The following is a 24,442-nucleotide window of genomic DNA, read 5'->3' on the forward strand; positions in this document are numbered from 1 at the left end:
AAGGAAGAGCTTGACGAAAAGGAGAAAGAAAAGCTTAAGCGCAGGAAGGTGGATAGAACCTGGGCGAACTGGTTGCCGGGGTTTCTAATTTATGCGGGTGTCATCGCCCGGGCTCAGCCAACAAGGGCCGCCGCCCTGTTCCAATACATGGATATAGTGTATAGGGCTTATTCGGACTTCGTAGGTGCAGCATGGCTGCAATATGACGAAGCTTTCAGAATGAGGGCGGCAGTCAATCCAGGGTTGCCTTGGGATCAAGTCAACCAACAGCTTTGGTTGCAGCTGATGTCGCCGGCCAAGCCGAACATGGGGGACAGGTCCGACAGCGGACATTTGGTTCACAAGCAGCTGCAGAATACAGGGGCCCGCCCAGCGGCGGGCCAGCCGGTTCAAACCCGGATGCTTTGTTGGGAGTTCGCTTCAAAGGGAGCGTGCCCCCGGAAGCCTTGTAGGTTCAAACATGAGTGCCCGCTCTGTAACGGGCCTCATGCTATGTCCGCATGCAGCAGAGCAAAGCCTAGGGGAGGGGGCAAGCGCCCCGCTGGCGGCAGTGCAGGGCAGCAGCCTCCTGGTAAGGGGTCCCAGTCCCATTCGGCTGAGGGTACTCAATAGTCTTTTGAAGAGGTACCCACGTAAGGCTGATGGGCAATATTTGAGCGACGGGTTTGCATTTGGTTTTAGGATCCCATTTCAGGGGCCAAGGGCCCCTTATTTTGCGTCCAACCTCAGGTCTGTATCTGGTCTCGAGCATATTGTTCGAGCTAAGATCGGCAAGGAGTGCGAGGAGGGCAGAGTCCTCGGCCCTTTTGACACTCCACCTGTCCCGGCGTTGAGGGTTTCCCCTTTGGGAGTGGTGCCGAAGAAAGCACCCGGGGAGTACCGGCTCATACACCATTTGTCCTACCCCAAAGGGGCGTCGGTTAACGATGCTATTCCAGAGGAGCTATGTTCGGTTAGGTACACTTCCTTTGACCAGGCGGTCAAGGTTGTGCGTGGTTGTGGGGTGGGGGCGGAGATGGCGAAATGCGACATTAAGTCGGCATTTCGCCTCTTGCCAGTCCACCCTGATGATTTTGAGCTCCTGGGATTTTGTTTTGAGGGCAGATTTTATATGGATCGTGCCCTTCCCATGGGGTGCTCTATATCATGCGCTGCCTTTGAGCGATTTAGTTCCTTCTTGGAGTGGGCATTGCAGGACAGGACTGGGTGTTCGGCCACTGCGCATTACCTTGATGACTACCTTTTCGTGGGTCCTCCGGGTACTGGGCAGTGTGGCAGGTTGCTATGTGCATTCCAGGGGCTGGCCGATGAGCTGGGGGTGCCCCTGGCACACGAGAAGACGGAAGGGCCCTGTGAGGTGCTTACCTTTCTGGGTATCGAGTTGGATACGCTCAACCAGTCTTCTCGACTGCCAGAGGCAAAGGTAGCCGACCTCAAGGTCAGGTTGGCTACACTTATGGCTAGGCGCAAGGTTTCGTTGTTGGACCTGCAACAGTTGGTTGGTCACCTCAACTTTGCTTGCAAAGTCGTGGCACCAGGCAGGGCCTTCTTGAGGCGTCTTTGTGACGCTATGTGCCAGTTGCGCTCTCCCCATCATAGGGTTCGCATTTCGGCCGGCATGCGGGCGGACCTGGAGGTATGGGTCAGGTTTCTGGATGCATTCAATGGCGTTTCCTTTTGGAGGGAGGAGTTGAAGATTGAAGCCGAGCTTCAGATCTCCTCTGACGCCTCAGGGTCTACCGGGTTTGGAGTCTATTTCAGAGGGCACTGGTGTGCAGAGCAGTGGCCGGCGGAATGGTTGGATAGCGAGCTCATTAGGGACTTGACATTTTTGGAGTTTTTCCCCATCCTGGTCGCAGTTTGGCTATGGGGTGAGCAGCTCGCCAACCATTCTGTGCTCTTCTGGTGTGATAACATGGCAGTTGTACATGTTATCAACTCCTCGACCTCGAAATCCAAAGTGGTGATGAATCTGGTGAGGGCCTTTACGCTACGTTGCCTTCAGTTGAACACTTTGTTCACGGCAAGGCATGTACCCGGTGTCTGCAATGGGGTGGCGGACGCTCTATCTCGCCAACAGATGGAGCGTTTTCGGCAGCTCGCCCCAGAAGCGGACCCGCGGCCGGCACGGATGCCATGGGACCTATGGCAGCTTGGGAAGCCGAAGCCGGTAGGGCCATTCAGTTGGCATTAGCGCCTAGCACCAGAAGGGCATATAATAGAGCGGCTTGCCAATTCTGGGAGTTCAGGAGGGCCGCTGATTTGCCGGATTGCTGGCCGATTCCCACGGCCCACATTATGCAATTCAGCGTTTCCCAGAAGGAAAGGGGTTTGGGGCTTAGGACTATTAGGGGCCAACTGGCTGCTTTGGCCTTTTTGAGTAAAGCCCAGGGGTTTGTGGATAATACGTCAGACTTCCGCATTAGGAAGATGTTGGAGGGGTGGGCCAGGGAGCGTGGCCCACGTTCTGACGATCGGCAGCCCATTTCCCCAGCTGTTTTGAAGGGGCTGTTTGGGTGCTGGCCTGTTATTTGTTCTTCTCCTTTTGAGGCTGCGTTGTTTCACGCGGCATCATTGGTGGCGTTTTTTGGCGCGTTGCGCATTAGTGAGTTAGTTTTGCAAGCTAAGTCCGATACGTCACGCAGGGCGCTGCAAGCCGGGGATGTCAAATTGGTTCAGGGGCAGATCATTTTGACGCTTCGGCGGTCCAAGACTGACCAGAGGCAGCGGGGGTCCATCATAACAATTGGTAGGTGTGAGGTACCGGAGTTATGTTCGGTGCAGGCAGTTACACACTACATTCAGCTACGGGGCTGTGTGGAGGGCCCCTTTTTCAGGCACGAGGATGGGTCCCCTCTCACCAAGTTTCAGTTTTGGGCTGTGACGAGTCGAGCGTTGAGTGCCATCGGCTTGGAGGGGGTCAAATTTGGTACACATTCGTTCCGCATTGGAGCAGCCTCCACAGCTGCTTCAATGGGTTACACGCCAACCACCATTCGGAGGATTGGGAGATGGCGGTCGGCGGCATTTAAGTCGTATGTGCGCCCGTTGTTGACCTGAAAGGTGCCCATGGGTGGCCCAGTTAGCGGTCATTGAATTTGGGCGTTTCGGGTTTTGATTCATTCGTTTAACACTATTCTGTCTTTTCAGGTGCTGTGGCTCGGGGTGAGAGACGGCGTATTCTCATCTGTGGGCACAGCATGGTATTCTGGGCTGCCCATCAAGCTCGGCGGTCTTCAGTTGGTACCCAGCTTGGGCTCAGTGCTTGGGCCGTCGTGGAGTGGCTGGGACGGCGGGGCCTGCGTTGGCCCGGAATTATGCCCCTATTGTTCAGGGAAAGGGCTGGCAGGCCTCCACACATACTTGTCGTTCATTTGGGCGGGAACGACCTGGGGCTGTTGCGAGGGAAGGCTCTCTCGCAGCAGGCCCTGGCTGATCTCCATGAGATTAGATGGAGATGGCCGGGGGTGCTTTTAGTGTGGTCAGCTATTCTGCCACGCAGGGTGTGGAGGTATGCCCTTTCACCTGGGGGGGTGGAGCGCGCGAGGAGCAAGGTTAATAGGGCTCTTCAGGTAGCCATGGAGGGTGGCTTGGGTTTGTTTTTGCCTCATCCGGCCATACGGGTAGATCAAGCTGACCTGTATAGGCCGGATGGTGTCCACCTGTCGGAGTTGGGCAACCGGGCCTTTTTGGAGGAAATTCGGCAGTGTTTGCGGTCGGCTCTGGGCCGTCCGGTGGGGCGCTAATGCCTAAGCAGAGGCTTGGCATTGGCGGTGGCTGGGGGATGTTTTGGCCACAGGATTTTGCAGGGGAGACCCTATGGCCTAGCACCAGTGGTGCTGGTGGTCTGTATGAACCGCAGATGGGCTAAACGGCTCAGTGCGGGAAATGCAGATCACGGGTAGCCTCACCTGGGCGGATCTTTCCATGGGGATCGATGCTGGCCCAGGTGATGAATGGCTGGAGGCCTGGCCGCTCAGTTACAACCCGAATTACGGCGGGTTTGTGCTGGGGGCAGGGGTGCTCGCCCTTAGGACAAGGCGGGGTCAAGGGGTGACCCCAGGGCTTGTTCTGTCAGGCCTTATCCCTGCCGAGTTTACAGGTTAATTGATTTAATAAAGCGGCCCGGTTATAACCCAACACTCGTGTCTGTCTCTTCTTTCGACTGGGGGGGCAAATGCCTTCTCCAAGCTGGCCAAAGGGCAGTGGGGGCCTTGAGAGCCACACAATATGTGTGAAAGAGCCACGTGGCTCCAGAGCCACAGTATGGCCACCCTTGCTCTATGGGGTCACCATAAGTAACTTGATGGCACATAACACACATAGCGTATATACTGAGAAGGTGATGCTTTAAAATTTGTATCTTTTAGAGGAGGAAAGTCACTTCAAGAAAAGGGAAAACAGTGTGAAAAGAGATGAAGAGTCCATTTGCACAACAGAGAAGCAAAACTGAAACGAGGATCAAAACAGCAGGGATGAGAAAATTCAAAATCAGCTCAAGCAGGACCTGCATTTCCCTGCCTACCCGAATATCCTCCCTGCTCTCCCTGGCGCAATGTGTTCATTGTCCGGTATGGAAGCAGGCAATTCAGGATCAGTAAGGTCCTAAGCCTCTTTCATTCTTTTCAAAACAGTTGTACCTGCATGTCAAACGTCAGATCCAAAGGGGGAGAAGTAGGGATGCCAGCCTCCAGGTGGGACCTGAGGATCCCCTGGAATTACAGCTCAATTCCCCTGGAGAAAATGGATGCTCTATGGGTGGACTCTATGGTGTTGCACCAACTGAGGTTCTTGTCCTCCCCAGGTTCCATCCCCAAATCTCCTAGAGTTTCCCACCCTGGATCTGACAACCCTACCCCCCAATCCAGCAGCCAGGTGGAAGAGGGATACTTTGAATTAACAGGCGTCAAGCTGAAACTTAATTCTCAGGCATGCACAAATGAGAGCACAGTTCAGCTCTGGCCTGTGGCTAGGGTTGCCAACTCCAGGTTCAGAAATACCTGGGGATTTGAGGATGGAACCTGGGAGAGAAGCGTCTGGGAGGAGAGGGACCTTGGTAGGGTATAATGCCATGTAGTCCACCTTCCAAAGCAGCCATTTTCTCCAGGAGAAGGGGAATAAATGTTTTAAATAAATAAGTCATTTATGTAGCTTGGAGATCAACTGTAATTCCAGGAGACCTCCAGCCCCCACCTAAGGGTTACAACCAGAGGCTAAAGCACAGAGTTCAGAGAAACAGAAAAAGAACTGCACAAAAAGGAATAGCTCTTATACAAATGTTATACTTCTTCTTTTCAAGTTCAAGTGACTGAGTTGATGCTACTGGATATTGGACTTTTGGACTTGGTGGACGAATGCTTATAATTTTGTAACTTACTATTTCTGACTCCTGGAAGCCATTCAGTGGCTGTATATACTAACAAGTATTGTACACTGTATGTGTTCCAGAAAAAAACAAGCATTGCCGCATGTACCCCTTTTCAAATGTATTGATTTTATTATTCAAAAAGGAGAGCATCTGAATAAAAGCTGCTCTTATTTATGCAGTTGTTTTTCTCCTGTTTTGCTCACCTGAAGGTTGGCAACCTTAACTGTGGCACATGGGGTCTTCCCCCAGCATCATTTCCCCTACCTGAAAGGGCCCTGGGGATCTGCTGTTTGCTTCATTCAGGAAACATAAGTGCACTGATTGACAACAGAATTCCTTGGAAACACCTGGGCTAATATCCCAGGGCTCAATGGTAGCACTTCAATTAAAACCATGATGAGTCTTCCTGCACTTTGAAGACTTAACAGCAGCTTTTCTGGATTAGTGTTTGTTTCATCAGATGCATGAAATATATCCTGAGTTAGCACTGTTTGTGTGTGCTCATGCATGCACACACATACTTAGAGAGAGAGAGCCAGAGAGAAATGTCAACAGCCGTGAAAAGCAAGGAGATGGCAGTCTGTGACATTTCTGCAATCACATATATATGTATATGATAAGCAGAATGACCTTTCATGGAAACAGTTAATTGGCTACAACACAATCCTTCCTAGCCTCACTAAGCTGGTTTAACACCCCAGAGCATCAGAAGTGTGCAGAGGGAGACATCTAGCCCCACAAGAAGGCAGGTGGCATTACATAGCTGGCAGGGACTTGCATTTTGTATCACCAAGCCATTGGACAAAGGTAGACTGCGGTCAAACTGGCAGCTTGGGGCACTTTGGAGGCAGCGCTATGTATTCCACCAAACTGTGTGATGAAGATTTTCCATCAGACTCCTACCCTGATTCAGTCTCACCACATGCTTCTTCCATGGTTGACTGTTCAGATTAGTGCTGTGTGTCAACCATGGTACATGCAGTCTGGTCTTATTTTTTTTTAAAAAAATTGACTTTAAAAAATTCCTAGGTATGCCTGGGCACCCATGAACATATGCTCTACCATTTTAAAAAACAGAAGAGCAAAGCGGGAAGTAAAGGTTCACGCTTCCAAACTGGTTTGAGTGTGCACCGGGGGAGTTCAGACACCTGGAAACACAGGATGAATGTGCGGCGATCTGTTAGCACTAGAATTCAACTACTGTCTATTTACTCCATATCCAACTCATCTTATGATGGGGTATTACTCGCACCTGCCAGATGTGGCTATGTGAACAAGCCCTTTTAATCTATTAAGGGAAAAGCAACTATATGGGACCAAAATGCCTGTCTGATCACTGCCATAGAGAAGATATGGAAGAAGGTGCTTCACTTATACCCACAGAAAGGCAGACAGTAGGGCACAGAGGTCAGAGGCACTCCAGGAAGTGAAATAGAATGCCACTAGGCACTCCCAGGTTAGCAGTGAACTAGAATGCCACTAGGCACTCCCAGGTAAACAGGCAGTTGGGCAGAGCTGACATTGTGGTGTCCAGGAAAAAAACTCCTGCTTTGGGCTTGGCAGAGGCTGGTAGGCCACCCTGCCTCTTGCTCATTGTGCTCACAAGAAGTACTTTTTGAATATTTGCTGGAAATTACTAGAATAAGAGTGTACATGATGCCAGGAAACACAAGCCAAAACAAAGTCACCCTTTCAAGACGGTTTTTAACGAACTCTCCCAGGATGAGAGCATGCTGGAAAACCACACACTAGCTATTGCAAAGCATCAGAAAGAATCTGCAGAAAAATCATCCTCAAACAGAACAGACCTACCTCAGCAAAGCAATCTTTGAGGATACTTATAGTCAAGCAAGCTCCTGCATGCCCATGTCTCTGAACCAGCAGAAAGAGAGGCTTCTCAGCAGAATTCCATTAGAAGTACTTGTTTTAATATGATGATTGGAAAGCTTTACTGTCAGTTTAATCTCTCTCAACACTTTTGTATGTCCTTTTCAGCCTGAAATCTGGCTGTACTTCCTAAAATAGACTGCCATGTACTAGTGAAATGAATGGACTTCCCAAAACATTTCCATTATCCAACACCCCCCTCCAAATTCCATTTTTCCCATTTGTTTTAAAATGCATGCACATTCTTAACTTAATATGAAAAATATGCATTTACTATGAATATGCAGCATGAATTATATAGACAGACCTTCCAGTAGATTAAGGTTTTCCTTCATCTGAAGTCATTTTATCCCACATTATATTTTTTAGTTCTTTTACTCGAGTGTTTTAATTGTAATCTACCTGGAGTAGGACTCTGAAGAGGCACTATAGAAATAGCCTGAATAAATAAATCATACGTATTTTTTAAAAATAACTGAAACCTACCTTCAATCATTTCTAGGAGAAAGATGAGCTTTAAAAGGTCAAAAAATATGTCAACTTACCATTTTTGTCAGCTCGTCTGAAGATCTAAAATTAAAGAAAGTTACATGGTTACTATGTTTTTCATAGTTTGCTACAATGCAAAGCTTTTGAGCAAAAGCAACTCTATCACCTTGAAAACACATGTAATGACTACAGACTGGAAAAATACATCTTAAAATAGCATGAATAGCTGTCAATATATTATATATTCAATGCTCTGGTTTTGCTGGAGACAGGTGCCTCACTGGCCCCTCTCCCAACTGTGACCCAGGTGATCAGTCAGTCACCTCTGCAGCCCTTCCAAGAGACAAGGTGAATCTGAGCATCCTGTACCTCATCAGAAATCCATAGAAGGAGGAGGAAAAGTAGTAAGACTCACCTCATCATCACTTGCAAGACAATACAGATCAATCAAAACAAGAAAAATTACCATTTGGTAAATAATAGTAAGTGGAGTCTAGATCAAATATTAAGTGGGTTCTAGATCAAATCATGCCTGGATCATCCACAGAAGCTAAAGTAACTTAATGAGGCTTTTGTACTTTGGTCACATTATCTGAAGACAAGAATCACTGGAAAAAACAATGCTAGGAATAGTTGAAGAGAGCGGGAAAAGAAGACCCAATACGACGTGGATTGACTCAATCGAGGAAGCCATGGCCTTCAGTTTGCAAGACCTGAGCAAGGGTAGGAGGTTCTGGAGGCCATTAATTCATACGGTCACCATAAATGAAGTGACTTGAATATTACCAACAAATATTAGTCACCTGGACTAGCTCAAAATGGGTCGTTGAAATTTCCATGAAGAATAAGAAATTCCAGAAGAGTAGTATGTTACAGGGCAATACCCAGCAGAGTCACACCTTCTTAGTCCACTGAAGTCATAAATTCAGATGGGTGTAACTGTGCTGAGGATCACATTGTTAGCATCCTGCAGCCTAAACAACAAAGTGCCTATCTTTAAAAACTGACACATTCATTGCAGCATAAGTTTTCATCAACATCCATGAGATGCAGTAGATACTGGCTCATGAAAGCTGACACCATATTAAACTGCTTAGTCTTTAAGAAGAAGAAGAGCTTTTATACCCTGCTTTCCTCTGCTTTAAGGTCTCAAAGTGGCTTACAATCACCTTTTCCCACAACACACACCAGTGAGGTAGGTAGGGCTGAGAGAGGTCTGAGAGAACTGTGACTGTCCAAACAGCCATCATGGTGCCTGTCCTCAGATAATTTGTGGTGAATAGAAGAGAACTGGGTTTAGGCTAAAGATACATGTCACAGGACCACTCAAGTATTCACCCTAAGCCGTAGAGTTGCAGGTGAATCCTAAAGCATCCCACAGGCTGAACTTAGCCAAGTCCAGTGCTACAAGGTTCCCAAATCTTGTTCAGCTTATGGGAAGTACGTAAGAAAGGGTAGTTGATACCAACAGAATATGGCTGCAATGTGAGACAGAACCAGTCACAAAATGGCTGCCATGGGGATTGGGGCCAATCACAAAGTGTTGGCAGGTTCCAAGCTAATGATGGGTTTCTTTTGAAGCACCTTCTACTCCAGTGAATGGAGAAAAGCCAAGATTCATTATTTGCTGCAGAGAAGAAAGAAATAGGTGCCAGGAAACACATCATTGAATGAGCACTGTGTTGAGAATCACTATGTTAATGAATTGGTACTGGTGGATTATTGAGCTCTTGACCTCCTCAGATCTCTGAAGCATCCACAGGAATGGAATTCTGAACAAGCAAGCCTGAGGGTGTGCTCTGTCCAATGCCAGGGACTCTGCCCTCCAGTCACTTCAGCAGCAGAAGGAACTTTTTGATGGCTCTCTACCCCCCAAAGACTCCAGGAATGCAGAGGGAACTGGCTCAGACAAAGTGCAACATTTCCCCTCTCTCTGGGATCCTTTCAGCAGTGAAGAGGCAGGCCCCCAGCATGTATTCCCCAGAAGGAGTAAAACATCTTGGAGGATCATTTTCAACAGGAAAATGGCACCACAAATTTAAAAGACACACACCCCCTGCAGCTTTCCAGTTTCAAATCACAACAGCAGCTTTTATAATTTGGTAAAAGAATCATAGGATTACCTGTGATACATAACATCCCACCTGGCATTTTCTTGCACAAGTTAGTACCTTGATGAGAGCCCCGTGGTGCAGAGTGGTAAGCTGCAGTACTGCAGTCCAAGCTCTGCTCATGACCTGAGTTTGATCCCAGCGGAAGCTGAGATCAGGTAGCCAGCTCGAGGTTGACTCAGCCTTCCATCCTTCCGAGGTCAGTAAAATGAGTGCTGCACTTGCTGGGGGTAAAGTGTAGATGACTAGGGAAGCAATGGCAAACCACCCCGTAAAAAGTCTGCCGTTAAAATGTCATGATGCGATGTCACCCCAGAGTCGGAAATTACTGGTGCTTGCATAGGGGACTACCTTTACCTTTAGAGCCTTCATAAAGAAGCACTAACTCCACAGTGTCCACTGTTATATCCGAACAGATCTGGGGAAGCACTACTTTTACTTTCTTTGAGAGTTTCAGGCATCCTAGCTTGAAAACCGAACCAGCACCTTTGTTCCCTTGCCGATCTTGACTTTGCGCTGCAGAAATGCTTCCGCATTGCTGGAGACCAGGGAGGCGTGGGGTGAGATAAAGGATAAACAAGCACCCAGGGAGAAATCAGAATGAAACAACAACTATATCTTAATTGCAGCAGAGGTATTATGGTGTGTACACTCCCCCCCTCCATTTGTTGCAAAACAGATTCACAATATAAGAGGATGCAAATAACATCGTAAGAGAGAGCAGGTCTGTGCCCAGGGGAGATAGAAGCTCAAGCCAGAAGACAAAAGCAGTGTTGCAAGCTAAGTACAGTGAAATGAAATTTGATATACTGGCATAAAAAAATGTTGTCAGCAAGCAGATTTTCAGGATTTTGCGTTGCCCGCAATAATTAATTTACAGTAGTAAAAGAAGAGATGCCTGAGCATGCTGGGTGGGAAGGAGATAAATTTAGATCAAAGCAAAGCAGAACAAGGAAGAGAAGAGCAACAACATCTTATTGGAAATAATATCCGGGGAGCAGAGGAGGGGTGGGAAAAGAACCACAAGAGAAAGTCAGTTGTGGGGCGGGGGGGGGGGGACCCGCTCAGCCTCAGAGTGTTGGTGTGATTCATCAACGAAAGCTTGAATCACAGATTTTATTTAAGAAAAACAAATAAACCAGCTACGGGTGCCACCTTCTTCCTTCCCAACAGTTCTGTTGATAGGCAGAAATTCAGACTGGGAGGAGGTGGAGAAAAACAGGCTTCCCTACAAACATGTGGGTTGCTTTCACCCAGAAGTTTCCCTCCAGTTTGGAGGAAGGGGGTTGCAAGTATCCTAATTGGCCACATTTCAGGTTTTACCCCACTTTGCTGCAATCTCCCCAAAATCTGTTTTGATGCAAGTGTGACCATCACTGGGACAAACCAGACATGTTGCTGGGAGTTACATATCTAGAGTTCCCACCTTTTGTTTATACTCCATTACCATGCATACAGAGTAGGCAGGAGATGGGGGGGAGGGGGTAAGGTTGCCAGAACCAGGTTTGGAAAGACCTGGAGATTTGCAGGTGGAACCTGGGGAGGGCAGGAACCTCAGTAGTTTACAATGCCATAGAAGCCACCCTCCAAAGCAGCCATTTTCTCCAGGAAAACTGATTTCTGTAGTAAGGTGCCAGCCTCCAGGTGGGGCCTGGAGATCTCCTGCTTTTACACCTGATTTCCAGCTGGCAGAGATCAGCTCTTCTGGAGCAAATTGATGCTTTGATGGGTGGACTCTATGGCATTGCACCATGCCGAGGCCACTCCCCTTCCCAAACCCTGCCTTCTCCTGGATCCACCCCAAAGTCTCCAGTTATTTTCTAACACAGACCTGTAGTGTAGAGATCAGCTGTAACTCCAGGGGGTCCCCAGGTCCCATCTGAAGGCTGTCACCCCTAATATGTATGAAACATATGAGTTGTTCCCTGGACCATTTTTGTTACGTATGAGAGTAATTGTGCCAGCAGTGGCATCCTGCCTGACTCATTGGAGCCAGATGACCAGAGCTTGAGGTCTAGGGAACAATGGGTAGCAGGATACGAATACCTGCTGCCCTGCTCCAATCACGGCCCCCCTGCTTGTTTGAATGGGCCAACAGGGTGCTTGTGAAGGAACCCGGTCATGCATATATAGTTGGCCTTATGGGCCAGGCTCCAGCCTTATACTTAACCTTTTACTGTGTTGGATACAATAAAGAGCTGATGCTTCACTACCACCTCGCCTCATCGATCCACTGAACCCACTCTATTACAATTTTAGATCAGTAAAATGGCAGGGAGAAAAGCTTAAACCTCCTGCTTTTGCACTGTGGCCCTGATCCAAATCAGACATCTACACATTTAATAGTTGAATTAAAAACAACACTGGGTGCTCCAAACACGCAATTCAAGCATTTCATCTGCCTTGGTTGTACTTTGGCATAACATTAACCCACTTGGTGGTGTGACGCCAGCATGTTACATGTTCCCAGGGAGTAGGATAAGGGAACTTCAGCACGTGATGACATCAGAACAGGCCCCTTTGAGTCATGCACAGGGCTTTTTTTTTTTTTGTAGCAGGAGCTCCTTTGCATATTAGGCCACACTCCCCTGGTGTAGCCAATCCTCCTGGAGCTTACAGTAGGCCCTGTACTAAGAGCCCTGTAAGCTCTTAGAGGATTGGCTACATCAGGGGTGCATGGCCTAATATGCAAAGGAGTTCCTGCTACAAAAAAAGCCCTGGTCATGCATACCAGGATCCCACCAACCACACAAAAAAAAAGAGCACACACCATCCATATATGCACATTATTATTCACTATTTTGGATTTTTATTCCACCCTTCCCACAAGAGGGCTCAGGATGGGTAACAACATAGGATAGCTGCCGTATTGTGTGAACAGGTGCAACACATATATTTATTTATATGCGTGATCATGAACTGTGAAGAACCCAGCAGTCAGTTCATGCATACAAAAGCTGTGCATGCACAGTAAATACATATTTTGCTTCTATGAACCAGAGCTTAGCAACCACAGTTATTGCGAGGATAATGAGTAATGCACACTCCTATGATGTATGGTTTATAGGCTCCTAACATGCAGGGCTTTTTTTTGTAGCAGGAACTCCTTTGCATATTAGGCCACACACCCCTAATGTAGGCAATCCACCAAGAGCTTACAGGGCTCTTAGTACAGGGCCTACTGTAAGCTCTTAGAGGATTTGCTACATCAAGGGTGTGTGGCCTAATATGCAAAGGAGTTCCTGCTTCAAAAAAAAAGCTCTGCTGATATGTGTGACTGTAACAACTTGAAAAGTCTAGACAGGAGATTTCAGTTGTGGAAAAGAGGGAGCAGCCATCTAGGGATGCCATTCAAAGTAGCAGTCCTGCTCTTCTAGATACACTCTTAGTTATGACACTAGGCTAAATCTGCTGTGTCACGTAGACAGGACAGTCACTCCCTTTTGCCCAGTCAGCTTTTGTAGCTGATGCAATCTTTGCCTGGATCAAAGAGCTCAAAGAATACTACCGGTGCTTCTCAGAGCCAAACTAGCAGTTACAGTTTTTAATGATGGGGGAGGAGGGACTCCTGCCTCCCTTTCCATGCCATTTTCCTGAGCCAAAATAGCACCAAGGGGGAAACAGCATGGGGGAGAGGCAAGACTCCATCAAGTTGAACTGAGCTCACCCTCATTTTAAAGAGACATTCCTCACAACTACTGTGTGGCTGTGGGGAGACTGAGGCCTATTCCCCACTCGCCTTGCTCCAGTCTCGTTGCTCCTTTTCCCACAGCGCTTCTGCTGGATTTCGCACAAGCTGCCCTGGGGTGGTGAGTTGCTTTGCCTCTTTTCAAGTTCCCTCTGCTCAGGGCTTTTTTTTTGTAGAAAAAGCCCAGCAGGAACTTATTTGCATATTAGGCCATACCCCATGATACCAAGCCAGCTGGAACTGTGTTCCTGTGCGTTCCTGCTCAAAAAAAGCCCTGCCTCCAGGGTAGGCAGAAACCTGTTTTCAGAGGATACAGCCTGCTGTGGAGAGTTGGAGCAACTTGCGGCCCGGGGCAGCTTGTGCGAAATCCAGCAGAAGCGCCATGGGGAAAGGAGCAACAAGACTGGAACAAGGCGAGTGGGGAATCTATCTGAGTCTGGTCCCAGAAACCCAAAGCCGACTCTTTTTAAAAGTAACATCTAGTTTGGCCCTCAACCAATGTTTCTTGCCAAGCTGGGTTTGAGACTGCTGATCCAGCTATGCTACAAGTCAGCTAAGCCCATCTTTAAAGACTGCCCACACAAAGAAGCAGATGCACTGTGAAATCCTGATGGACTAACCCCAACTTCATAAACCAAATGACAAACACTAAAGAGGACCTTTCTTTCTCAAAGCAAAGCACAGGAGCCCCCAGTGTAAAAAAGAGTTAGAATAGAGAGGAATGTAAACTGGGTGAAATTTAAAAGCAATAGTGAGTCCAAGAATCTCAGTCTTAGAAGTATTAATCACCTAAAGAGTTGTGTTTCCTAGGGAACAGATGGCAACAGTGCTGGTAGTTGTCCAAGGTGCCAAGGAAAAGCATTTCAGAGCATTTCCAAAATTAAAGAAAAGAAATGGAGAAAGCAGAACCCCTGAATATTTATTTACTTGCTAAGATGCCATCAGCACAGCAGTATTGAAGTGTCAGTCATACCTTCCTCCTATTAAGGTTGCCAACCTCCAGGTGGTGGCTAGAGATCTCCTGGGACTACTAAGGTGCTCTGAGCAACAGAGATCAGTTCACCTGGAGAGAGTGGTTACTTTGAAAGGTGGACTATGGCATTATACCCAAGTGAGGTCCCCCTCTCCAAACCTGGCCCTTCTCAAGTTCTGCCCTCCAAACCTCCAGGTATTCCTCAACCTGGAGCTGGCAACCCTTCTCCTAATTGTCCTAACCTGCACATTTCTGTATCTGACCTGTTTGACACACCTCTCCAAATGCTATTGGGCTACTGGCTAGTCTTGTGCCAAAAGACCTTAGAATATTAATTGTGACTTGCTTGAACATTCCTATCAGGAACGAAATTCTTACTTCCATGGCAGCATGCAAGTGAGTTTTGAATACCATCTTCCATATCAATTGTGCAATCTGAGTTTCATGGACTTTTCATGTTATTTTCTAAAATCCTTCTACCTTTGTTATGAGTCCCAAACTGATAACCTCCATGTGGGGCCTGAAATTCTTCCAGAATTATTGTTGATCGCTATCCTACAGAAATCAGTTCCCCTGGAGAAAATGGCAGCTCCAGAGGTGAACTCCACACTGGCCAGGATCCATCCTAGAGATGCCAACCTCCAGGTGGAGACTGGAAATCTCCTAGAATTATGACAGATATCCAGATGACAAAAATCAATTCCTCTGGAGAAAATGGCTGCTTTGGTAGGCAGAGTCTATCATGGCATTATATTCTGTTGAGATTCCTCTCCATACTTGGGCCTCCCCAGGCTCTAACCTCAAATATTTTGGAATTTTCCAACCCTACTCTCCCCGCCCCCCCAATTTCAAGGAATTTTCCTAGTAGTGAGTGGTTCAGACTATCTCGCTTACTTTGCCTTAGCACTTGACAACCAAACAAGTTCCTGTTGCTGCTGAAAGCAGCGATAACTTTCACCTCACAACTTCTCTTTTTCTACACTTTCTCCTATAATTCTTGTGAAAACTCAGGGTCTTTGAGAGCTTTTTCTAAGAAAGCTTGGAAAGACTTAAGGGAGCTTGATCCCTTCCTGCCACTCTCTTCACAATAGTTTCCTTGGTGAAGGGATGATGATGAAAGGAAATTCTACAGTACTGACCAAAAAAAAAATCATATTTGAGAACTGAATGTTTCTGGACTGTTCTGAACATGCTCAGAAGCATCTCTTGTTGTTGGAAAGCCTCAGAGATCCTAGCAACTCTCTGGACTGACCCAAAACTTAATTTTCCAGGTTCCCCAGCAGCAACAATTGAATTTTTCTGAACATGCTCTGAAGGCTCCATGAGCAGGGGGGTTTTTTTTAACAGGAATGCACAGGAACACAGTTCTGGATGGCTTGGTATCAGGGGTGTGGCCTAATAGTTCCTGCTCATCTTTTTCTACAAAAAAGCCCTGTGTGAATCAATGGTGATGTCAGGGGGTGTGGCCTAATATGCAAATTAGTTCCTACTGGACTTTTTCTACAAAAAAGACCCTGTCCAGGAGTATTTATGCCTTAAAGAGCAGGACTTTGGTCATATCATGCCACTTCATATCAGCTCTCCCTGGCACAATCTCTCCCTTCACAGGATATATTTTTGAATAAGAAGGTAGCCAGTAGTAGATAGGATAGTCTGGTGGAGGAGAGCTCTGGCCCCTCTGAGGCAAGGGTAATTATGAGCCAAACCTGAATTTTGGGAGGGTTTGGATCGGCTCACAAAGGTTCATTGTATTCCAAACTGGAGGAGCTCATTTAAACTCCTCGTTCCAAATTTTGGTACCATCCCTAACTAAAAATAGATCTAGTGAACTGTCTGCAGCTATTTTCACAATTCCTTCTGACTATAATTGCAGCCTCAACCCAGTCTGGAAATCAAGATAAATCCGCCAAATGTAATGAAGGTATGTGGGCTCTTGCTTCAGGGTGCTTGCCTTGCTGCAGTAATTAAAGTCTGTTTCTTGTTAATTATTTTCCCCTTAATCACCAGGGGGCATGTGCTTTAGGGTGAACACACTATCCAGTGGGAAACCATTGTTTTCAAATAGTTTTTAAAACTGTGTAGAAACCATTCCAAGACCAAACTCTCCTTTTCTGCTTCCCCCTACCCCACCCAGGGCCACAGTTCTAGGGACAGCAATTCAGGAGCCAATCACCTCATAACCAGACTGCCAGACATACAACTCTGCTCACCACAGGGGCCACAATCAGTGTTCCTCTAAGCTGAGTTAGCACAAGCTAGCTCACAGATTTTTAGCCTCCAGCTCACACATTTTTATCTTAACGCAGGAAGGATGACCCCAGAGCACAATAATTTATGCAGTAGCTCACAACTTTAATGCCAGTAGTTCACAACTGTAATGCCAGTAGCTCACAATGTAGAATTTTTGCTCACATGACTCTGCAGCTTGGAGGGAACATTGGCCGCAACACAGAAATGCAGTTCCCTGTTGCTTAGTGACTGAGATCTGGTCTCTTGCCTCATGACACAATAGCGCAGATGTGCAGTTCATGTATAACATGCACTTGATATTTCTTTGTGCATGTGTTGAGTCAGTGTCATGTTATGGGCAGCACATTTACAGCTAGATGCATGATACAAATCCCATGTTTTAACCTGGTTTCATTCATAAAGTGAAACATTTTCCTGGTACCTCCTCCCAATGGTATGGGTCCCAAGTTCTTAGCTCACTGTTTCTAAGGAAATGTTGACTATGAAAAACACTCCAGAATATCAAGTCTCTAGGACACCCTGAGGGTCTTGGGTGGTTTCAGATTTTCACAAAAAGCCATGCATGGATTTCACTCATTGAAGAAGGGAGGCGGAGGGGAAGCATGTTTCTATCTAGCACACACACACACACAAAGGAATCCTTTCCACCCTGAATTCATTCACTTAAGCTAGGAGGGAACTGGATTAAACAAAAGCAGAACAAAAGCAAAAGCTCAAGCCCCTTTCAAAAGAATGGAATAAAAGTGTATAGCAAAAAAGAAAAGAGGAAAGAAATAGCTTTCACTGAGTCAGAGAATAAAATTCTCAATTTTTCTGGGTCATAAAGGAAAGCACTCAAAGGTAACAGTGCCACAAACACACAAACAGAAATGGCTGCAGGGTTGGACTGAACTGGAAATTATTTGAATCAAAAATATCTTTTGAGCAACACTATCCCAGGGACAGAAAAGGAAATTTGCTTGGCATTCAGCTTCTCAGTAACGAAGCAGGCTAAAAATTAACCTGTAAATCTGGGTTGAAATTGTTTCTAAAGAAGGGTTGCCAGGTCTGTGCTGGGAAATACCTGGAGACTTTGGGGATGGCTCTGGGAGCAGGCAGAGTTTGGGGAGGGGAGGAGCCTCAGCATGATACAATGCCATAAAGTCCACCCTTCAAAGCAGCCATTTTCTCCAGGGAGCTGATCTCTGCCAGCTGGAGATCAGTTGTAAAAGCAGAAGATATCCAGATCCCACCTGGAGGCACGCAACTCTATCTAAAGAAAAAAACAAGAACTACGGTATATTACAACTACAATCTACCCTCTAAAACACATTGATCAATGGTTTTGCCCAAAGCTAGGATTCCGCAGACTCTCATCCTGTACAAAATTATCAGTAAAGGTATAATTCAACTTTCTATTTTAAAAATAGCACAAACGAATGAGGTACACATGACAGAGATAGAAAACTTCAAGATGCTTTATTGATGGTATGGCAATCTTCCCCTCTTCCCTCTCTCATGTATAGGATTTTCTCTTTTTCTTCTTCTTTTTGCTGAACAGCCCCTGTGTCTATTTTCTTCCTATTTGTTTGTCTATGGTTGTGTCCTACTCAGTTGCTTTAAAAGATATATATTGATGCTGGTCCAGCCCAGGGAAATGAGGGAAGAAACAAAATCACCTTCATATATTCAACCTCTGAAAAGGCACACCAGAGGCTTCTGAAAACAAACAAAATATTTTATTTAACTTAGAGGAGAAAACATCAGGTGGAATCAGGGGTACATCAGGATGTAAAAAGTGAAACCAATAATAAAACAGAGATAACTTTGTAATCACATGAACTCCAAACAATTTGTTACCAACAAGGAAGTGTTCCTGTTATTCCAAATGGTCTTTTAAAATTCTTGTCTGCTTAACCACTCAAGCACAGGTTCCTGAATTTCACTCACTCTTAAAAGTCTAGAAAGAAGGAACATACAACCAAGTTCCCCAAATCTTTCTAAATAGGCAGACCAGGAATTTTAAGAATTATCTCCCTTTTCACTGGACAAGGATTACTTCTCTTCACTAGAAGTTCATCCCTTTTTGGCTTGAATGGGGATCCTCTCACTCCTTTTTCCTCCCTCCCAGTCCACTGTCAGGCTAAACTGTCTCTTCTTCAACTGTCAGTTCCCAGCTGTCATTTCTTAACTCCACAGAATTCCATTTGATCAGAGTGTCACTCAAAGGTTCCCAGGCTCTGTCAGGCATTAACCCTCGATAGTCTATCACAGATAGAAACATCAGGATCTAGTCAGTGTTGTGTAGAGGGCAGAGTGCTGGAGTAGGATCCAGGAGACCCAGATTCAAATCCCTGCTCTGCCATGGAAGTTCACCTGGGTGACCATGGGCCAGTCACACACTGCCAGACTCATCTATCTCACAGGGTTGTTGTGAGGATAAAAATGGAGGAGGGGATACTCATGTTAAAAGCTGCTCTAGGTCCCCACTAAGTAAAGAAAGAAGAATATATTGGATTTATATCCTGCCCTATACTCTGAATCTCAGAGCGGTCACAATCTCCTTTACCCCCCCCCCCCCGCCCAACAACAGACACCCTGTGAGGTGGGTGGGGCTGAGGGAGCTCTTGCAGCAGCTGCCCTTTCAAGGATAACTCCTACGAGAGCTATAGCTAACCCAAGGCCATTCCAGCAGCTGCAAGTGGAGGAGTGGGTAATCCAACCCAGTTCTCCCAGATAAGAGTCCGCACACTTAACCACTACACCAAACTGGCAGGGGCTGTCCCCTCCTTAGCACATATCTGGCCTCCTTCATGATAGGAAAGAAAGATGCTTGGTGACAGAACATATGCTTTGCATGAAGGTCTCTAATTTAATCCTCTAAATATCCAGTAAGGGGGTGGGGGGAAAACTTTCTTAGATCTACCAGTGGTCTGACATGGCATATGAAGTAATTTCATATGATTAAATTTATTAAGACATTCTCCTTGCCCTCACAATACCCCTACATTAATTGTCAGCCCTGAAAACATACTGTGAAAGTTTAAGAGTCATTGCAATTATTTAATTGATTTTCTCCTACCCTTTCTGCATGGAGTGCAAGGTGGCATTCCTTCATCACCCAAAGAGTAATTAACACAAGCAGGAAGTGGTGGCAGCTAGGCATAGACATCTCCTAAAGGGGACTGGATGGGCAAATGGAGCAGAGGTCCATTTGTGGCTATTAGCCACAAGGTATAGAGGGAACACTATGTCTGGGGCAGTGAATATGAAATATGGAAGCTCTCTTTAGTCATCATAGCTAGAAGTTTGGATACTCCCTTTATTGGTATATTGGACAATGATTCTGACAGGTATATTGGACAATGATTCTGCGTAGAACTGCTCTTACTTACACAACCCTCCCCTTCATCTAAAATGTCTATGCACCAGCAACAAACTACAGCAGCCAACTGACCAAATAAGACTAGCCTTGCCTGCTTCTTGGTCTTCAACAAAGCTTTTAATATGAGGACAACATTTTTCATGATACAGAATGTGCTGTTCAGAGGACGGCGACAGAAATCAGCTCAAAAGTTGGTAACCCTGTCATAAACTCTGAGGGAGGGGGTGGCTAGACCTTACAACAACCCCAGATGCCAACTCAATCCTCAGGTCAACTCAGGCACTGCAAATAAAAGACCTCATTACATCAGTGGCCTGTTCACCAGCTCCCCCATCCCCCAAAGTGATAAAATATGACAATACTCGCTAACAATGTCATTTTGCTGCTTACATAGGACAGATAGTCTCTACAGAAGAATGGTCTCAGATCTGCCATCAAAACTGACAATTTCCAGAAACCAGTCAGAGACCTTTTTTAGTCTCTCAGGCAGTGTTCCCCCTAAACTGAGTTAGCGTGAGCTAGCTCACAGATTTTTAGCCTCTACCTCACACATTTTTTTTCTTAGCTCAGGAAGGATGACTCCAGAGCACACTAATTTATGCAGTGGCTCACAACTTTAATGCCAGTAGCTCACAAAGTAGAATTTTTGCTCACAAGACTCTGCAGCTTAGGGGGAACATTGCTCTTAGGATGTTTTTGGCCCAGGGGCACTATATTTCAAAGAGAGATTCCAGCCTGAAATTGCCAATGTAGAACTGATAAGCAAATTTCATTCTATTAAGTTTGGACTTGGGGTTCTTTCCTAGTACAGGAGTTAAAGTGGTGGAAAGTACCATCAAGTTGCAGTTGACTTATGGTGATCCCATAGGGCTTTCAAAGCAAGACACATTTAGAGATGGTTTGTCATTGCCTGCCTCTGCACTCTAACACCAGACTTTCTTGGTAATTTCCCATCCAAGTACTAACCAGGGATGACCCTAGTTAACTTCTGAGAGCTGACAAGATCAGGTTACCCCAGGCCATCCAGATTAGGGCTAAAATAGCATAGTCTATCTAGAAACACAGGACTGGATCAACAGCCATGATCCACAGATGCAAGGACCGCAGATCTGTCCCTCATTCCTGTCCCCCAAGCAGTCCTTTTCAACCTCGAAGAAGTTTATTCCCAAGGTCATAAAGCTGCCATGGGGAGGAGAAAGGGGGTGAAACTGCCCTGTTTTCTGTCTTCTGTCAATGGGGCTGTGGAGACAGAAGAGGTAGAAAAGGCAATTTCACTCCCTTTCCTCTTTTCATAAAGTGAATTTTAAATCAGGATGAAGAACCGACTTCGACCATCCAATGCTGCGCATATCCATTTCCCTGCTCCATCCCTTCCCCCAATGCTTAGATTTTGGTAGAAATCACATACAACCTGTTCAATAATGTCACTGTTGGACAAAGCAGCAGGATGGAGAGTAATCCCAGACAAATTGGTAGTTAATTTGAAGGGAAAATAATAATTAACTTCTACAAGATTTAAAAGGGAAGGCAAGCCAGAAGGGGGAAATGAAGCCAGAAAGAAAATCAATAGAACATTACTCAAGAATGGCTTTATTAATGAGGGCTGAGAGAAGGCACCAAGGATTAAGGGGAAGAGCTATCAAATTTGGCATTGCTACTATTTCTGGAGTTCAGCCAAACTTTTAAAAATATGTTGAAAGGTAGATCACACCCTAGCACTGCACTTTGGCATCAGTAAGCCTTGCAAGTCCATATGTGAAATCAGATTGGGGCTATAGCCAGGCGGGGGGACCAAAACACACAGAAGAGAATCTCTAGCACAGAAGTCATAAACGGACTGGAGAAAGGCCAAGAATCAGCATCTGTTGTGGCTCAATTAAAACATGCCTGCAAATACACCCCAAACAGCAATTGCTTTGGAAATTTTGGTGTAGGGTAGTCTGACAAACGATCAAAATATCTATCTGTTACATTTTTATCCTTGCCTTCTTCCCAAGAGTTTGGAGGAGAAATGCATGGCTACCCTAGTCCAGTGCTCTAACTACTATGCCACACTGCCTGACTACATGCAGCCATTCCACCAGGGGCTCTTAGGCTAGCAATCTTCACCAATATTAATAATATATTAACGTATCACTGTATCCAAGGCTGGGCCCTTGATTTGGGGACCACTGGGCAAAATGATCTCCTGTGCCGCCACGCCCCAACCACTCATGTGCACACAAACCCTTTAAGAAGACTCCTTCAGGCTCCTTTAAACCTCAGTGGTAGGGCTTAAAGAAGCAGGAAAGTAGGAGCTATGCCACCTACCACTTCTCTGGACATGCCCCACAGTAAACAGAAGATCACCCCCGATTCCCATGTAACTTCACCCAGAAAAAGAGAGGAAAGTTATCTGCTTACAGCCCTCCCAGAACTAAGGTTGCCAAGTCCAATTCAAGAAATATCTGGGGACTTTGGGGGTGGAGCCAGGAGACATTATGGGTGGAGCCAAGATCAAGGCTGTGACAAGCATAATTGAACTCCAAAGGGAGTTCTGGACCTCACATTGAAAGGGGCAGCACACCTTTTCAATTCCTTCCTTCCAAAGGAAATAGTGAATGATAGGGGCACTTTCTTTTGGGGCTCATAGAATTGGACCCCCTGGTCCAATTTTTTTGAAACTTGGGGGGTATTTTGGGGAGAGGCACTGGATGCTATACTGAAAAATTGGTGCCTCTACCTCAAATGACAGCCCCCCCCCCCAGATACCCGCGGATCAATTCTCCATGATTTTCTATGGGAATAAATCTCTATAGGGACTAACAGAGTCCCCACAGACATTTCCCTCCCCCCCCTGCTTTCTGACGACCCTGAAGCGGGGGGAGGGCCTTAAAACCAGGGGATCCCCTGCCCCCACCTGGGGATTGGCAACCCTACCCGGAACGCTGGCAACTGACCAAAGTTTCCAGCCCCAGATGCTGCTCTTGACCCTATCCTCCATTATGTCCTATAAAATCCGCTAGGATTGCCAACCTCCAGGTGGTAAAAAACCAGCAACCACCTGGGATCACAGTTCATATTACAGGCAATACAAAAAAACAAACACTGTGATATAATGGCTAACAACATTTAGTAAAACCTTTTTAAGAGTCATATAACCTCTTGTACACATTATAAAGAAGTACATTACAATATTACAAGAAAGCTCCATCCAATGAGCACCCGGATACGGGCTCATTTCGTCAAAAAACTTCCTCAGGAATAGTCCTATTTCCTTCAGGGTTACCAGCCAGGTGGTAGCTGGAGATCTCCAGTGCTGGATTAAACCTTGTGGAGGCCCTTAGGCAGCTGAAATCTTGGGGGCCCCTTGCAAATTATCTCAGAGTCAGAGTGCCAGCCCTGGTGCCCATGACCCCCACTGCAGCCTGCAGACACCTTCTTAAGAGCCCCTTTGACAAAGCTGTGGGGGAGAGACAGAGAGGCAAACTTGGTGACGCTACCAGCAGCAGTCATACCAGGCAAGTCGGGCAAAAAGCAGCTCAGTTGCTGACTGCACATGCAAGCTGAGAGAGCTGCAAGCAGGGGGGGAAACTGGGGGGGAGCCAGCCCGAGGCCCCTAAAACTATGGGGGCCTATAAACCAGTGCTTACTTGGTCTAATTGTTAATCCAGCCCTGGAGATCTCCTGGGATTACAAGTGGTCTCCAGGCAACAGGAATCAGTTGCCCTGGAGAAAATGGCTGCTTTGGAAGGTGGAATCTATGGCATTGTACCCCATTGAAGTCCCTCCCTTCCCTAAACCCTGCCCACCCCAGGCTGCACCTCCCAAAATCTCCAGGTATTTCCCAACCAAGAGCTGGCAACCCTACTTCTATCCTCTTCTTCAGTTTCAGTGCCTGGTTTATGACCTTTTCTCCCAAGGATGCTGAGCTAGGTGGATTTTTATTTTGCGTTTCCTGAATCTGTATAAATATCCTGTATCTATATAAATGCAAATTGGCTAGAATGTATCTGCGATTTACATCTCATTCTCTCTCTCTTGCTCTCTATCTTCTGCTCCCCCTGTCTCATTAGCAAGACTTGCCATTTCAAACTAAACAGCCTATCTTAACAGCTCTCCTGAAAACGGGCTTTCAGCAAAGAGGGCAGGCAATGCCCACCACTACAGACTTAAAGGGTATTCGGAAAAACTAGAAACAGCCCGCATGGCCCTCGGCCCCTGTGTTCTGCAGATGCAGGTACTTGCATAAGTGCCGTCGAGTCGCAACTGACTTATGGCGACCCCAGTAAAAGGCTTCCATGACAAATGAGAAGCAGAGGCAATTTGCCAG

At 46.4% G+C, this 24,442-nt stretch overlaps 1 protein-coding gene across 1 annotated transcript in view; it reads right to left on the minus strand.

The window, feature by feature from the left end:
- The window catches only part of NECAB2 (N-terminal EF-hand calcium binding protein 2), a 263,854-nt gene that overhangs the window by 228,849 nt on the left and 10,563 nt on the right, over positions 1 to 24,442 (minus strand). Inside the window, exon 2 of the mRNA XM_060253951.1 lies at positions 7,801 to 7,825. Coding sequence (XP_060109934.1) covers positions 7,801 to 7,825 — 25 coding nt within the window. The remainder of the gene's footprint in view (positions 1 to 7,800; positions 7,826 to 24,442) is intronic.

Source organism: Heteronotia binoei, chromosome 14, assembly GCF_032191835.1.
Source record: "Heteronotia binoei isolate CCM8104 ecotype False Entrance Well chromosome 14, APGP_CSIRO_Hbin_v1, whole genome shotgun sequence".
Classification (NCBI taxonomy): domain Eukaryota; kingdom Metazoa; phylum Chordata; class Lepidosauria; order Squamata; family Gekkonidae; genus Heteronotia; species Heteronotia binoei.